This window comes from Triturus cristatus, chromosome 2_2, assembly GCF_964204655.1.
Source record: "Triturus cristatus chromosome 2_2, aTriCri1.1, whole genome shotgun sequence".
NCBI lineage: Eukaryota > Metazoa > Chordata > Amphibia > Caudata > Salamandridae > Triturus > Triturus cristatus.
Genome location: NC_140582.1, coordinates 807,992,045 through 808,008,805, shown reverse-complemented (window position 1 = coordinate 808,008,805; position 16,761 = coordinate 807,992,045). Strand labels below are relative to the sequence as shown.

The 16,761-nt window shown below is 47.8% G+C and overlaps 1 protein-coding gene across 1 annotated transcript in view; it reads left to right on the top strand.

Annotated features, from left to right (window-relative positions):
• CWH43 (cell wall biogenesis 43 C-terminal homolog) overlaps positions 1–16,761 on the top strand; it is a 546,701-nt gene that overhangs the window by 511,335 nt on the left and 18,605 nt on the right. Inside the window, exon 14 of the mRNA XM_085642112.1 lies at positions 16,035–16,096. Coding sequence (XP_085498238.1) covers positions 16,035–16,096 — 62 coding nt within the window. The remainder of the gene's footprint in view (positions 1–16,034; positions 16,097–16,761) is intronic.

Below are 16,761 nucleotides of genomic sequence, written 5' to 3'. Positions count from 1 at the left end.
ATCCAGGATGGGGTGACTTGACTGCCTCCCACCATGGTCTGTTACCCAGAATCCCTTGCAAACGTAAAAAATTGACAAAAAAAACACATTTTCCCCACATTTCTGTGATGGAAAGTTCTGGAATCTGCGTGGATCCACAAATTTCCACCCACCCCGCGTTCCCCAAAGTCCTACGAGAAAAATGGTACCTCACTTGTGCGGGTCGGCCTAGTGCCCGCGACAGGAAACGGCGCAAAACGCAACGTGGTTTTGGAGTGAAAAATGACCCTTTTTTTGGCAAAGTGACTAGCTGTAGATTTTGTACCCTAGCCCTGCCGGCACCTAGGGAAACCTAGCAAACCTATACATTTCTGAAAACTAGACACCCAGGGGAATCCAGGATGGGGTGACTTGACTGCCTCCCACCATGGTCTGTTACCCAGAATCCCTTGCAAACGTAAAAAATTGACAAAAAAAACACATTTTCCCCACATTTCTGTGATGGAAAGTTCTGGAATCTGCGTGGATCCACAAATTTCCACCCACCCCGCGTTCCCCAAAGTCCTACGAGAAAAATGGTACCTCACTTGTGCGGGTCGGCCTAGTGCCCGCGACAGGAAACGGCGCAAAACGCAACATGGTTTTGGAGTGAAAAATGACCCTTTTTTTGGCAAAGTGACTAGCTGTAGATTTTGTACCCTAGCCCTGCCGGCACCTAGGGAAACCTAGCAAACCTATACATTTCTGAAAACTAGACACCCAGGGGAATCCAGGATGGGGTGACTTGACTGCCTCCCACCATGGTCTGTTACCCAGAATCCCTTGCAAACATAAAAAATTGACAAAAAAAACACATTTTCCCCACATTTCTGTGATGGAAAGTTCTGGAATCTGCGTGGATCCACAAATTTCCACCCACCCCGCGTTCCCCAAAGTCCTACGAGAAAAATGGTACCTCACTTGTGCGGGTCGGCCTAGTGCCCGCGACAGGAAACGGCGCAAAACGCAACATGGTTTTGGAGTGAAAAATGACCCTTTTTTTGGCAAAGTGACTAGCTGTAGATTTTGTACCCTAGCCCTGCCGGCACCTAGGGAAACCTAGCAAACCTATACATTTCTGAAAACTAGACACCCAGGGGAATCCAGGATGGGGTGACTTGACTGCCTCCCACCATGGTCTGTTACCCAGAATCCCTTGCAAACGTAAAAAATTGACAAAAAAAACACATTTTCCCCACATTTCTGTGATGGAAAGTTCTGGAATCTGCGTGGATCCACAAATTTCCACCCACCCCGCGTTCCCCAAAGTCCTACGAGAAAAATGGTACCTCACTTGTGCGGGTCGGCCTAGTGCCCGCGACAGGAAACGGCGCAAAACGCAACGTGGTTTTGGAGTGAAAAATGACCCTTTTTTTGGCAAAGTGACTAGCTGTAGATTTTGTACCCTAGCCCTGCCGGCACCTAGGGAAACCTAGCAAACCTATACATTTCTGAAAACTAGACACCCAGGGGAATCCAGGATGGGGTGACTTGACTGCCTCCCACCATGGTCTGTTACCCAGAATCCCTTGCAAACGTAAAAAATTTACAAAAAAAACACATTTTCCCCACATTTCTGTGATGGAAAGTTCTGGAATCTGCGTGGATCCACAAATTTCCACCCACCCCGCGTTCCCCAAAGTCCTACGAGAAAAATGGTACCTCACTTGTGCGGGTCGGCCTAGTGCCCGCGACAGGAAACGGCGCAAAACGCAACGTGGTTTTGGAGTGAAAAATGACCCTTTTTTTGGCAAAGTGACTAGCTGTAGATTTTGTACCCTAGCCCTGCCGGCACCTAGGGAAACCTAGCAAACCTATACATTTCTGAAAACTAGACACCCAGGGGAATCCAGGATGGGGTGACTTGACTGCCTCCCACCATGGTCTGTTACCCAGAATCCCTTGCAAACGTAAAAAATTGACAAAAAAAACACATTTTCCCCACATTTCTGTGATGGAAAGTTCTGGAATCTGCGTGGATCCACAAATTTCCACCCACCCCGCGTTCCCCAAAGTCCTACGAGAAAAATGGTACCTCACTTGTGCGGGTCGGCCTAGTGCCCGCGACAGGAAACGGCGCAAAACGCAACGTGGTTTTGGAGTGAAAAATGACCCTTTTTTTGGCAAAGTGACTAGCTGTAGATTTTGTACCCTAGCCCTGCCGGCACCTAGGGAAACCTAGCAAACCTATACATTTCTGAAAACTAGACACCCAGGGGAATCCAGGATGGGGTGACTTGACTGCCTCCCACCATGGTCTGTTACCCAGAATCCCTTGCAAACGTAAAAAATTGACAAAAAAAACACATTTTCCCCACATTTCTGTGATGGAAAGTTCTGGAATCTGCGTGGATCCACAAATTTCCACCCACCCCGCGTTCCCCAAAGTCCTACGAGAAAAATGGTACCTCACTTGTGCGGGTCGGCCTAGTGCCCGCGACAGGAAACGGCGCAAAACGCAACGTGGTTTTGGAGTGAAAAATGACCCTTTTTTTGGCAAAGTGACTAGCTGTAGATTTTGTACCCTAGCCCTGCCGGCACCTAGGGAAACCTAGCAAACCTATACATTTCTGAAAACTAGACACCCAGGGGAATCCAGGATGGGGTGACTTGACTGCCTCCCACCATGGTCTGTTACCCAGAATCCCTTGCAAACGTAAAAAATTGACAAAAAAAACACATTTTCCCCACATTTCTGTGATGGAAAGTTCTGGAATCTGCGTGGATCCACAAATTTCCACCCACCCCGCGTTCCCCAAAGTCCTACGAGAAAAATGGTACCTCACTTGTGCGGGTCGGCCTAGTGCCCGCGACAGGAAACGGCGCAAAACGCAACGTGGTTTTGGAGTGAAAAATGACCCTTTTTTTGGCAAAGTGACTAGCTGTAGATTTTGTACCCTAGCCCTGCCGGCACCTAGGGAAACCTAGCAAACCTATACATTTCTGAAAACTAGACACCCGGCGGTTTCCAGGGAGGTATGGCTTGCGTGGATCCCCCAACGTTTCCTTACCCAGAATCCCCTGCAAACCTCAATTTTTGCTCAAAAAATCACTTTTTTCACACATTTTGGGGTGGGAAAGTAGTGGCATCACCGGGCTCACACAAATTTACCACCACCCAGCGTTCCCCCAGGTCTCCCGGTAAAAATGGTGCCTCACTTGTGTGGGAGGCCCAAGTACCCGCGGCAGGCAAGGGCCCCAAAGGTAGTGAGGCCACCTCAAGATGGCCTATCGCCAAACCACCTGGTTTTGCAAGGGGGGTCACTTTGGTTTTTGGCCCGGTGCGCGGCGGCCATCTAGGGAAACCTACCAAACCCAGGCATTTTTGAAAACTAGACACCCGGCGGCTTCCAGGGAGGTATGGCTTGCGTGGATCCCCCAACGTTTCCTTACCCAGAATCCCCTGCAAACCTCAATTTTTGCTCAAAAAATCACTTTTTTCACACATTTTGGGGTGGGAAAGTAGTGGCATCACCGGGCTCACACAAATTTACCACCACCCAGCGTTCCCCCAGGTCTCCCGGTAAAAATGGTGCCTCACTTGTGTGGGAGGCCCAAGTACCCGCGGCAGGCAAGGGCCCCAAACGTAGTGAGGCGACCTCAAGATGGCCTACCTCCCTGGAAGCCGCCGGGTGTCTAGTTTTCAAAAATGCCTGGGTTTGGTAGGTTTCCCTAGATGGCCGCCGCGCACCGGGCCAAAAACCAAAGTGACCCCCCTTGCAAAACCAGGTGGTTTGGCGATAGGCCATCTTGAGGTGGCCTCACTACGTTTGGGGCCCTTGCCTGCCGCGGGTACTTGGGCCTCCCACACAAGTGAGGCACCATTTTTACCGGGAGACCTGGGGGAACGCTGGGTGGTGGTAAATTTGTGTGAGCCCGGTGATGCCACTACTTTCCCACCCCAAAATGTGTGAAAAAAGTGATTTTTTGAGCAAAAATTGAGGTTTGCAGGGGATTCTGGGTAAGGAAACGTTGGGGGATCCACGCAAGCCATACCTCCCTGGAAGCCGCCGGGTGTCTAGTTTTCAAAAATGCCTGGGTTTGGTAGGTTTCCCTAGATGGCCGCCGCGCACCGGGCCAAAAACCAAAGTGACCCCCCTTGCAAAACCAGGTGGTTTGGCGATAGGCCATCTTGAGGTGGCCTCACTACCTTTGGGGCCCTTGCCTGCCGCGGGTACTTGGGCCTCCCACACAAGTGAGGCACCATTTTTACCGGGAGACCTGGGGGAACGCTGGGTGGTGGTAAATTTGTGTGAGCCCGGTGATGCCACTACTTTCCCACCCCAAAATGTGTGAAAAAAGTGATTTTTTGAGCAAAAATTGAGGTTTGCAGGGGATTCTGGGTAAGGAAACGTTGGGGGATCCACGCAAGCCATACCTCCCTGGAAGCCGCCGGGTGTCTAGTTTTCAAAAATGCCTGGGTTTGGTAGGTTTCCCTAGATGGCCGCCGCGCACCGGGCCAAAAACCAAAGTGACCCCCCTTGCAAAACCAGGTGGTTTGGCGATAGGCCATCTTGAGGTGGCCTCACTACGTTTGGGGCCCTTGCCTGCCGCGGGTACTTGGGCCTCCCACACAAGTGAGGCACCATTTTTACCGGGAGACCTGGGGGAACGCTGGGTGGTGGTAAATTTGTGTGAGCCCGGTGATGCCACTACTTTCCCACCCCAAAATGTGTGAAAAAAGTGATTTTTTGAGCAAAAATTGAGGTTTGCAGGGGATTCTGGGTAAGGAAACGTTGGGGGATCCACGCAAGCCATACCTCCCTGGAAGCCGCCGGGTGTCTAGTTTTCAAAAATGCCTGGGTTTGGTAGGTTTCCCTAGATGGCCGCCGCGCACCGGGCCAAAAACCAAAGTGACCCCCCTTGCAAAACCAGGTGGTTTGGCGATAGGCCATCTTGAGGTGGCCTCACTACCTTTGGGGCCCTTGCCTGCCGCGGGTACTTGGGCCTCCCACACAAGTGAGGCACCATTTTTACCGGGAGACCTGGGGGAACGCTGGGTGGTGGTAAATTTGTGTGAGCCCGGTGATGCCACTACTTTCCCACCCCAAAATGTGTGAAAAAAGTGATTTTTTGGGCAAAAATTGAGGTTTGCAGGGGATTCTGGGTAAGGAAACGTTGGGGGATCCACGCAAGCCATACCTCCCTGGAAGCCGCCGGGTGTCTAGTTTTCAAAAATGCCTGGGTTTGGTAGGTTTCCCTAGATGGCCGCCGAGCCCTGGGCAAAAAACAAAAGTAACCCCCCTTGCATAACCAGATTACCTATTGTTACTACAGCGTGAGAATTTAGGAATAATACTGCAAAGAAAATGTGGCAGACAATTTGAGGTTTACAGGACAATGGGGATAAAAAATATTTTTCAAATCACTAGAGAGACATCACCATGAACTCCCAAAGGTTTTCGACAATATCTACAGTTGGTGGGTTATTCTTACATGGAAAGTGTACCTTGGCAGAGAAACAAAAAAAAAAGATTCCTGCACAACCATCTATTCCTCAAACACACACACATACTGGTTGGATTTGGCACGAGGGCAAGTCATGGTTCAGTGTATTAAATTTTATTAACAAGAGATTTCACAAATATGAAATGCACTGTCAATAATTAAATTCACAAAAAACCAAACCAATGACTTGCAGCTCGTGAGCTGTAAAGCCACGTCAAGGCACCAACCGCTTTACAGGCCATTCACACACCTTTCATACGTGATACAAACAAGACCATTCGCACCACCAGGTACAAAAGCAACACAGTACAAAAATCACCAAAAAGGGACAAGGTACACCCTGCTTCAAAAAAACAAATATTACTGCACAGTCATCTAACCCGCAAGCACACGCACATACTGGTTGGATTTGGCACGAGGGTGAGTGATGGTTCAGTAGATAAAATTGTATTACCAAGTGATTTCACAAAAAATGAAATGCACTGGTAATAATTGAAAGGGCAAGAAACTGAACCATTGACTCACAGCTCGTGAGCTGTAAAGCCACGACAAGGCACCAACCTCTTTACAGGCCATTCATACACCTTTCATACGTGTGAGACATACAAAACCATTCACACCGCCAGCCGCGGGCCCATCACATAACAAAACTCACACCGGCACACAGCGCCATTCAAGGGCCCATCACTTTCACACGCCCACAATCCAGACACAGCAACTACACAGGCAGAAGGATTGCGTGGAGTGGCACTCAGCTAGCAGTGTGTGTAGTGACCAGCAGAAAGTCACTACTCACACACAGCCAGCCAAGCACCGGTCGACACACACCGCTAGCCAAACGCCAGTCCACGCACACCGCTAGCCAAGCGCCAGTCCAGGCACACCACCATCCAATCGCCAGTCCAGGCACACCGGCAGCCAATCGCCAATCCACCTACACCGCCAGCCAAGCTCCAGTCCACGGACACCACCAGACAAGCACCATTCCACACACACCGCCAGCCAAGCTCCAGTCCACACACACCACCAGACAAGCTCCAGTCCACGGACACCACCAGCCAAGCTCCAGTCCACGGACACCACCAGCCAAACACCAGTCCGCACACACCACCAGTCCACACACACTGCCAGCCAAGAACCAGTCCACGCACAGCGCCAGCCAAGCACCATTCCACGCACACCACCAGCCAAGCACCATTCCACGCACACCGCCAGCCAAGCACCATTCCACGCACACCACCAGCCACGCACACCACCAGCCACGCACCAGTCCACGCACACCGCCAGTCCATGCACACCGCCAGTCCACGCACACCGTCAGCCAAGCACCATTCCACGCACACCACCAACCAAGTGCCAGTCCACACACACCAACAGCCAAGCGCAAGCCTACACACACCGCCATCACATTTTGGATTTTTTTAGAAAAAAATAAAAACACAAACAAATCGCAAATAGATACAAATTTTCTAACAGAAAATCAGCAACTAAATACATTGCACTAACACCAACCTTGAAACAGAATCAAATTATCCAAAGAATACAGACCAGCCAGTTCACTTTACCACTCAAGAATCCTCCCAAAAATTTTTTCGCGTGTGGTACGCTCTAAAACAAGCAGAGAGACACAGTGCAGGATGAGAGGGACAATCGGGGCAGTACATACGACACTCCTTCCGCGTACCTCTTCGCCAACAGACTCTACATCTCCTACTGGGAAAATCTTTTGCGGGTGTGGGAGGAATGTGATCTGGAAAGTGGCGTTCTTTCAATCTAGCAACATCCTCCACCAGTCCAACTCTAGGAACACTTGCCTGTTCCACTACAACAAGGCTGCCTATTACAGACTCCTGAAACTTAACAAAAGTCATCGTTGACTCAGGGCAAGAATCCAGGAACACAACAAAAGCATTAAACATTGCCAAGTGGAAAAGATGGATAGCCAACTTCTTGTACCAAATGTAAGCCTTACGAAGAGCAGTGTAAGGTTCCAACCTCTGATCTACTCTGTCAACACCACCCATGTACCTATTATAGTCTAAAACACATACAGGTTTGCGCGCTTCAGCGACCTGACCCCAAACAGTCACAGGTGCAGTGCTTTCATCATGGATGGAAGTCAGCATGTAGACATCTCTCCTGTCTGTAAACTTCACAGCAAGAAGCTCCTGGCAACGCAACGCACTGCACTGTCCCCGCACAAGCTTTTGACAAACAAGTTCTTTCGGAAAACCTTTACGGTTACAGCGGACTGTGCCACAAGCAAAAGTGTCCACTTTGGCCAATTCCCTGAACAACCGTACACCAGTGTAGAAGTTATCTACATATAAATGGTGGCCTTTGTTAAAAAATCCTCTTCCAAGTTCCCAAACAATTTTCTCAGTCACTCCAAAAGTGGACGGACAACCAGGGAGGTTAAACCTAGATTCCTTACCGGTGTACACCCTGAAATTAGAGACATATCCAGTCCTACTGTCACACAGCATATACAGCTTTATTCCATAGCGTGCCCTCTTACTAGGAATGTATTGCCTAAAAACCAAGCGGCCCTTGAACAACACCAAAGACTCATCCACTGCAATTTCTCTACCAGGGGCATAAATCTCAGAAAATCGATCAACAAAGTGATCAAGGACAGGCCTAATCTTAAAAAGACGGTCACAATCAGGGTGATCTCGTGGCAACGCTAAACCATTATCTACAAAGTGCATCATCCGAAGCAGAAGCAAATACCTGTCACGACTCATGACTGCCGGAAAAATAGACGTTGCCATCAAGGGACTGCTAGACCAATATGAAGCCAATGATGGCTTCCTTAGCAAGCCCATCAAAAAAGTTAAACCCAAGAACTTCTTCATCTCTTCAACATTTGTGGGAGTCCACCGGGTAGCTCTAGAGTGTGGCTTAAGACTGGCACTGTTGTCCCTCAAAAACTGTTCGGCATACAAATTAGTCTGCTCAACAATCTCTGCCAAAAACACATCGTCCATAAACAACTGAAAAAAATTTACAGGCAAAAAGTTCTCGGTATTCACTCTAGACCCTGGAACACCAGTAAACTCAGGAAATTCCGGCTGCACCATGCCAGGGGCAACCCAGAGGTCATCACTTTCAACGGGAAGACTTGCAGCCCCAGCCTGCAGCCCAGATGTCTCTTGCCGCACTACACCAACGGAAAGGCTTGCAGCCCCAGCCTGCAGCCCAGATGCCTCTTGCCGCACTACACCAACGGGAAGCCTTGCAGTCCCAGCCTGCAGCCCAGATGTCTCTTGCCGCACTACACCAACGGGAAGCCTTGCAGGCGCAGGCTGCAGCCCAGATGCCTCTTGCCGCACTATCGGCACATCAGTCTCCTCCTCTAACACAGGCACTTCATCCGCGCTAAGAGTATCTTCATCATCCGATGACCCCATACGGAGAGAAAACTCACTGCCAGAATCGTCCCCTGCCCCCTCTCCCTCAGAAGCAGAGTCAGTCTCTGACCCAATATCAGAGGAAGACTCAAACAGCAAACCAACAACCTGCTGAGCAGTCATCCTGCGGCTAGCCATTATACCTACTAAGATGGAAGACTGCACAAACAAGTCAACAACAACCAACAATGTGCAAACCAAGTAAGTAAAGAAATGTGTACCTTATATCAATAAGATCAATGTACTCAAAAACTATACAATCCAAAATCAAAAGAGACAGCTACACTCACCAGAAACAAACTCTGCAGTGACACAGCAAAGACCAACGATATCAAACTAGAAAGAAGAAAAAAAAACAAATTACTCACAAGACAACAAAATACACATCATGCACCAATGCAAAAAGTTTTTGAAACTCAAAAACCAAACATACTGCTATTATTACACCATTTGCAAAAAAAAACAGGCAGAGAAATCAAACACATTTGCATTGTACAAAAAAACAGTCTCTTACCAAACTACACAAACAGCAAAACCACCAGAACCAAAATGTCACCGTGAACAGAAGAAAAGCCTTCACCTAGAACAAAAAAGTAAACAAAAAAAACATTACAATTGGAAATCACAAAACATATAACAATAAACATTATAACATGCCATGTCACTACCCAAATGGTCAATCGGTTTGTGTGCCAGGTCAGGCAGAAAACAGCAGGAAAAAAAAGGCTATTCAGTCCCGGGGCAGGTGACCCAAATACATATAACAAATTGCACCCTGGAAGCGAGGGGTCACTTCTATTTCTAATTGAACTAATTCCCTGGTGTCTAGTGGGCTTTTCTGCCTCCAATGGGAGCAGAAACGGCAAAAAAATAAAACCGATCTGCCCACAGAGGGGGCAGAAAAGTCTTCAAAACATTTAGGGGCCCAAGGAAGCGACCCTTGCCCAAGGGGTCGCTTCCTACAATAATATTTATATCCCTGGTGTCTAGTGGGCTTTTCTGCCCCCCCCCAAAGAGCAGAAACGGACAGAAAGACGACCAATCTGCCCCCAGGGGGGGGCAGAAAAGTATTCTAAAAAATTAGGCCGCAAAGGAAGCGACCCTTGCCCAAGGGGTCGCTTCCTACATAAAGAAAAAGACATCCCTGGTGTCTAGTGGGCTTTTCTGCCCCCCCTGGGGGCAGAAACGGGCAGAAAGACGACCGATCTGCCCCCAGGGGGGGCAGAAAAGTCTCCTAATCACTTTACCACCCTAGGAAGCGACCCTTGCCCAAGGGGTCGCTTCCTACTTAACGAAATAGACATCCCTGGTGTCTAGTGGGCTTTTCTGCCCCCCCTAGGGGGAGAAACGGGCAGAAAGAAGACCGATCTGCCCCCAGGGGGGGCAGAAAAGACTTCAAATTATTTGGCCCCCAAAGGAAGCGACCCTTGCCTAAGGGGTCGCTTCCTACATAGCATAACCAATATCCCTGGTGTCTAGTGGGCTTTTCTGCCCCCCCCGGGGGCAGAAACGCGCAGAAAGCGGACCGATCTGCCCCCAGGGGGGGCAGAAAAGACTTCAACAAAATTTGCCCCCAAGGAAGCGACCCTTGCCCAAGGGGTCGCTTCCTACATAGTAGGAACAGCATCCCTGGTGACTAGTGGGCTTTTCTGCCCCCCGGGGGCAGAAACGCGCAGAAAGCGGGCCGATCTGCCCCCAGGGGGGGCAGAAAAGACTTTGCAAAATTTTCGTCCCCAAGGAAGCGACCCTTGCCTAAGGGGTCGCTTCCCAAATCCAAATAAACAAATCCCTGGTGTCTAGTGGGGCATCCCTACTCCACGATCGCGACGCTGTGCGCGATCGTGGAGCAGGAATGCCCTGTATTGAGACATCGGGGGAGAGGAAATACTCTTTCCTCTCCCCCGATGCCTCAATACAAAAGAAATCACCCCCGCGGCCCCCACCGGACAACGGAACCTACCTCTTGCTGCCTTGGACGCGCTGGAAGAAATGGATTCCAGCGCGTCCAACGCTTCCTGATGACGCCGGCGCGCGCTGTGCGCGCTGACGTCATCAGAAAGCGTGGGGGGGCTCGGGGGGGGTCGGGGGTGGCAGCGGAAGCTCTTCCGCTGCCACCCCCGTAAAGGGGGCCAAGATCGAGGGACAAGGGGGGGAGCGCCAGCGCTTCCCCCGGGGGCTGTCCTCATGACGGAACGGTTCCGTCATGAGCACAGCCCAACCGATGCTCATGACGGAACCGTTCCGTCATGAGCATCGAAGGGGTTAAGACCAAACGTTAGGTGCGCCATGTTGTAGGGATTCTGCGTATGCACAGAACTATGCGCAGGAAACCAGAACCTTAGAGAATAGTGGTGTACCAGAAACTCCCCTCAGAACTAAGAACCCCTTATCCGACTAGCTTAGTGTCACATTCGTTATCCGAGATTTAGCTCGGCGGTGCCAATGTATAGACAACCCAGAACATGCGACTTAGTTATTCTCAGGAATGGTGGGAACCCGAAATACCCGTTTGCACTTATATATCAGTCCACAACAGAATAACTAAGACACAGTAAAGTTTAAAGAATTTATTCATAAACCTCGAGTCCTGTTATACAGTACTTTGGCTAACATAAGCAGACAAATGGTTAAGATCATTACCATTAGCATTGTTACAATACCATAGAAAATGAAAGGAGCGATCATATTAATAATGACAGTGGAAAACAACCACCCTCCTTTCTCTAGCAACTAATAAAATATTATTAGACTATTAGAAGGTCTCATAGGCTTGCATAGGGGACCCCATACCGTATAGATCAGCTTAGGTGTATCACATCACAGGATCAGCTCAGTGTTCTCTGCTTCAGCTCTTCTATCGAATGTGTCTAAAAACCTGCTGCGCTGTAATATTAAAGCCTACTACTTTCTGGTATTTGCAGCTGCGTGCATGTTATGACTAAACAGTGGTACGATCACCCTGAACACAATCAGCCGGCACCGTCTAGTGTCCTAGAACAGTTCTTTACTCGATGTACAGACCAAGGGCACTAGCAACTGTTAACGATGTATAAATAACATTCATTTGAGACAAGAGCGAGTCTGCATTTCTCAAATGAATAACATGTAACAACAGTGTCTGGTGCAAAGGCAGCAAAAGCAGCAAGATGGCTGTCTAACAGCTAACGTGATTGAGCTAACTTAGCACTGTAAATAGGGAGTGGCCTAAAACCACGTGACACTCCTTGTGTGACAGTGTAACATTACTAGTCATCTGAGCGGTGCGGGTGTTTGCTCTTCACCATCCTCTCAGAGACTTGAACACTGACTCATGACGCGGGTGGTGGGACCCCTGGGCGGGGGACAGGCGGCGCCCCCCCTCTACTGTGTTTAAGGGAGATTATCATTGTTTGGGATACTAGTAGTTCCCAGAGTCACTTTTAGCCATGCCCCCTTTGCAGTAGCAAATGTTAAATGTTTTGAATTATTAAGTATTGTTATTACAGTTTGGCCGAACCAAGTTCTACATTTGGACCATGTATTGGGATTTTTGACAGGGGTGCTGGCGGGTCGGACTTCACAGAAATTCTTTACTAACAGGTTAACCCCCTTATATCTCGATGCTAGTTCTAATACGGCACAACAATACACTTGCCTCACATGAAACATCCGGGGAATAGGTTCTCCTCACAAAAGGCATAGAGTACACGCCCAATTGATCCGACAAAAGGTGAAAATAGTGTTTTTGCAGGAAGCACACTTAATAGCACTGCAAACAACCAAACTTCACAAGAAATGGAGAGGGAAATTGTATAATACGGCTGTCTCTGCATTTACTCGTGGGGCGGCCTTTTGGATACGATCTGGGGTCCTGTTCGTACCACAAGAAAAACGGTTTGATAAGGAGGGTAGATATGTCCTGATCCGTGGACTGACCTGGAGTTAAAAACTCATAATTTGATTATAACAGATACAAAATACTATTGCAACATGAGACAAGAGCTTCAAACCCCTCCAAACCTGTGTTCCACGGCACCCAAGGATAGCCTGTAGCATATATCTTCAATGACAAGTATGTGTAGTTATATTGTTTAACGATTATGGTGTCTTTAGTGAAAGCCATACCTTTGCCGATACAAAGTTCTCTATTTCGGACCAGTAAGTATGGTTCTAAGAATATCCTTTTTAGGTCTCGCCTAGCATTGCAGCGCATGCGCTGCTCGTTCTGTGAGATCTATTGCCGTCATGTTGAAGTTGGAAGTGGGGTTGAAGCTCCGCCTATGCTTTTCATTGCGCGCGTCACACATTATGTAAAACGCTCGCTTTTGATTTAAAGTGAGGCTTGTTTGTAAAAAATGTATTTTCAGCTTAACAACTGTTTATAAAAATAAACTCCAAGTGACGAAAACAAATGTTTCCAGTGGAGGTGCACACCCTGAATCTCGACCCCAGAATATCGATGGGACACAATATCGAGGACAAACTATAAAATAAAATATTAACATATAAGTAAGTCTAGATTTAATATACATAACTCCACTTGTACCTACATATATCTTCAAGGTATGTACCCTCCCTGTCTCCTTTAGGCCCGCCCATCCGGACTCGTACATGAGCACGCTCTCCACTCTGCTGATGAGCTGCGGCGCGGCACCGCAGGCGCTGGCCCGCAGTCAAGTAGGAGCCCGAGTGGAGCGACGGCGACCTCTCCTCCTTCTAGTTGGTGTAGGTACTTTGTTTTTTTAATTAAGGGGAAAGCGTGATGTAAACAAGCGTCTGCCGTCCCGCAAAGGCGAGAGCTTATTTCAATTAAATGGTCAGGCGCTGTTTCTTGCATGATGGCTCGGGAACTCAGGAAGAGGTGCTGGACTTCCTGTGCCGGGCCGGGGGCAGACTACCAACGCGGAGCTGCTCGGCCATTTCAAGCGCTTCCTGTCCCGTGGGACCCCGCGTTGCTCCCGGATCTACAACCCTTGCACATCGCGGGATGTGCGACTCGCTGAGTCCAGGACACAACCAGAGAACAGCGTCTGCAGCGCCTTGAGCCCCGATCCTGGCGTGGCTCAAACAGCGGGTCTAGAGCTACGGTGCCCTTCGTCACGAGGACAGTGAGCTTCGGGCACACGGGTTATGGAGAAGGCTACCTAAAAGGCAGATAGAGAATCGGCGTCTGCCGGTGAGTGACTGACTGCATAGTTATACAGATACATTAATGCAGCGTAAGCTCTTCTTGGTGTGTGGGACTCCCGTCCCGGGTGTCATAGCTCAGCCTCAGCTTCCCCGGGGCTGTGATGCCGCGGTTCCCGCTGTCTTTGTTTTTCGTTGCTCGCAGCTGGGACAGGACAGGGCTGCTCCCCGCAGACATCTGTCTGGTCTCCCCAGATTCTGTGACTTGTAATAAAGTAACTTTTGATTTTGAGCCGGGCAGGGCTGGTGTGGCCCTCGCAGCAGGGGAAGGGCAATACATTTATACACACTACAGATTACGCCCTGGACCTGCAGCTTGTGTGTGTTTGGTGGAAAGGGCGGCTGTTGCTTTGGGCGTTACTTTCACCGGCTGCAGGGGGTCATCGGCAAGGGAGAGCTGTGCGTTGCCAAAGTATACCAGACTCGACTAACAACATTTTTGGAGGGACTTAGGAAAGTTCTGATTTGCAGTTTGATTGGCCCTTGCATATACCGCACACATACCTATGCACTGACCTGCAGGTGTCTTTTAAAAAACAACTTTCAAAGCAGCATAATTCGTGGCAGGAGCAAGGTACTGTGGGAGTAGGCGATGTTCTTTCTGCTCGACCCGCTCATGTGTGTCATACATTATGGATAAAAGACATTGTCATTTACAACGCCATTTACAACGCCAATAGCTCTAACTTAAGGAATTGCAAGACCTATTGCATTTCCAATGCTTGTTATTTTTTGTTTTCATTGAGCTTTTTTAGCTCAAAAATGTATTTTCAGCTTAACAACTGTTTATAAAAATAAACTCCAAGTGACGAAAACAAATGTTTCCAGTGGAGGTGCACACCCTGAATCTCGACCCCAGAATATCGATGGGACACAATATCGAGGACAAACTATAAAATAAAATATTAACATATAAGTAAGTCTAGATTTAATATACATAACTCCACATGTATCTAAATATATCTTCAAGGTATGTAGATGTGAAGTTAGGAATAGTAATTCTATACTTCCCCATTAGCACTTATGTTTCTATATCGAAACGTTGTCCTCGATAGTCTTCTATCATGATATTCTGGGGGTCGGTATTCAGTGGTACAATCGCCAGTGGAGCAGTTACCTGAACGGAAGATGTCACTCTTCCTCACTGCATCTTTTCTCTTTACGGCTGAAACACTGCTCATGATTGGATTTCATGTGCCTGCTCATGGATGAAGCACCAAAATTGCATACGCTGGGCTTTCATCAGCTGTCACTGTCGTCATTTTCTCTCCCTCTGTAATGTAACACAGATTACAAATATTGATTCCTGAGGGTGACTTTTTTGTGTCGGAAGCTCCCTCTCCCTCTATCATTAGTTCGGGCATTTTTGTTAGTGTCTGGGACTACATTAAGGTTGGTGCTGCTGACCTCTAAAGAAGCGTTGTTCCATTCATGAAAATTTACTATAGAAGTGAAAGAAACTTAGATCAATAGAATTAGGGTTTACCACATTGAAGCACAACGAAGAAGCTGAAATTTGATTAAGACTGCAAAGGTTGAAAGCTGCATTAACTTATAAAATGGTAGAATAGGTAAATGTTCACCTAAACAATTCTCTGAAATATCAATTTAGAGCTGTGGACGATCAACGTATCCAAGATGTGAGTGGGGGAGGGTCCCCGTTCCTCTCTATTACAGTATCCCTATTTAAAAGGGGAAAGTGGTATTTGCTTCTTACAATTTAAGATGCGGTATTGACTGGATAACCACTAAATATTCCTAAAAAAAAGAGAACTTTAAACAGTGGATCTCAAATGCTAACTTGATTGCAGTACAAAAATGGCATCTTCTTGGCACCGTACTTTCCAATTGGTAAAGCATGCTGTGGCCATTGAAATGTATCTTATGGCACCAGCTAATAAAAAATGTGAAGCTTGTTAGAAAGTCTAATGCCTTCTTTTTGCCTGCATTGTGGAGTTAATACACACTCTTCTTGCTTTCTTTCATTAGGACATCGACTCAACAGATCACAGCAGGTGGTGCGAGTACATCATGTATCGTGGACTTTTAAGGTTTGTCAGTGAACAGTAGTAAGACTGGATGATCTTATTGATTACACAATTTTATCTATAAGCAGATGCTAGTGTGATGGACATGTTTTATTATAGCTTACAACGCTAGTTTTATCATTTTTGTAAGATCTTGCTCAAGTGATTCAAACGATGCTGCAATACTTGACATGTAGTTTCATTTTAGATTTACATATATTTAACATTATTTATAAAAATAATGTTTCTAAGGGCCTGACTATATGTAGATCAAGATAAGAGGATCTCAATGTTTTTCTCCACAAACAGCATCCCACAAGTAATTTGTCCCATGCTAACCTTGGGTGCCTTCTCACTCTGAATGAGAAATTAACACCATTGTAGTTTTGTTGCAGGTGTACTCTCTATCAATGTCCCTCTCCACAGCCTGGAAAGAAAAAGTTCCCAAGGATCTGAGTCTGGGGAACAAAGGCCCTTTGGCATAAACCTAAAGCTTCTGAAGAGCCCGTAGAGCCTGGTGCACTGACCCGTACTATGGTGACTGGTCGAACACCATATGCTGACTTGGTGCTTTCAATTAGACTCTGCAAAAGAAACAATTGAGGGACGGAATGCTGGACAATGCAAACATTCACCCCCTGTCACAAGGATCTGGGTTTAATCCATCATTCTTTTGTTCAACACACCAC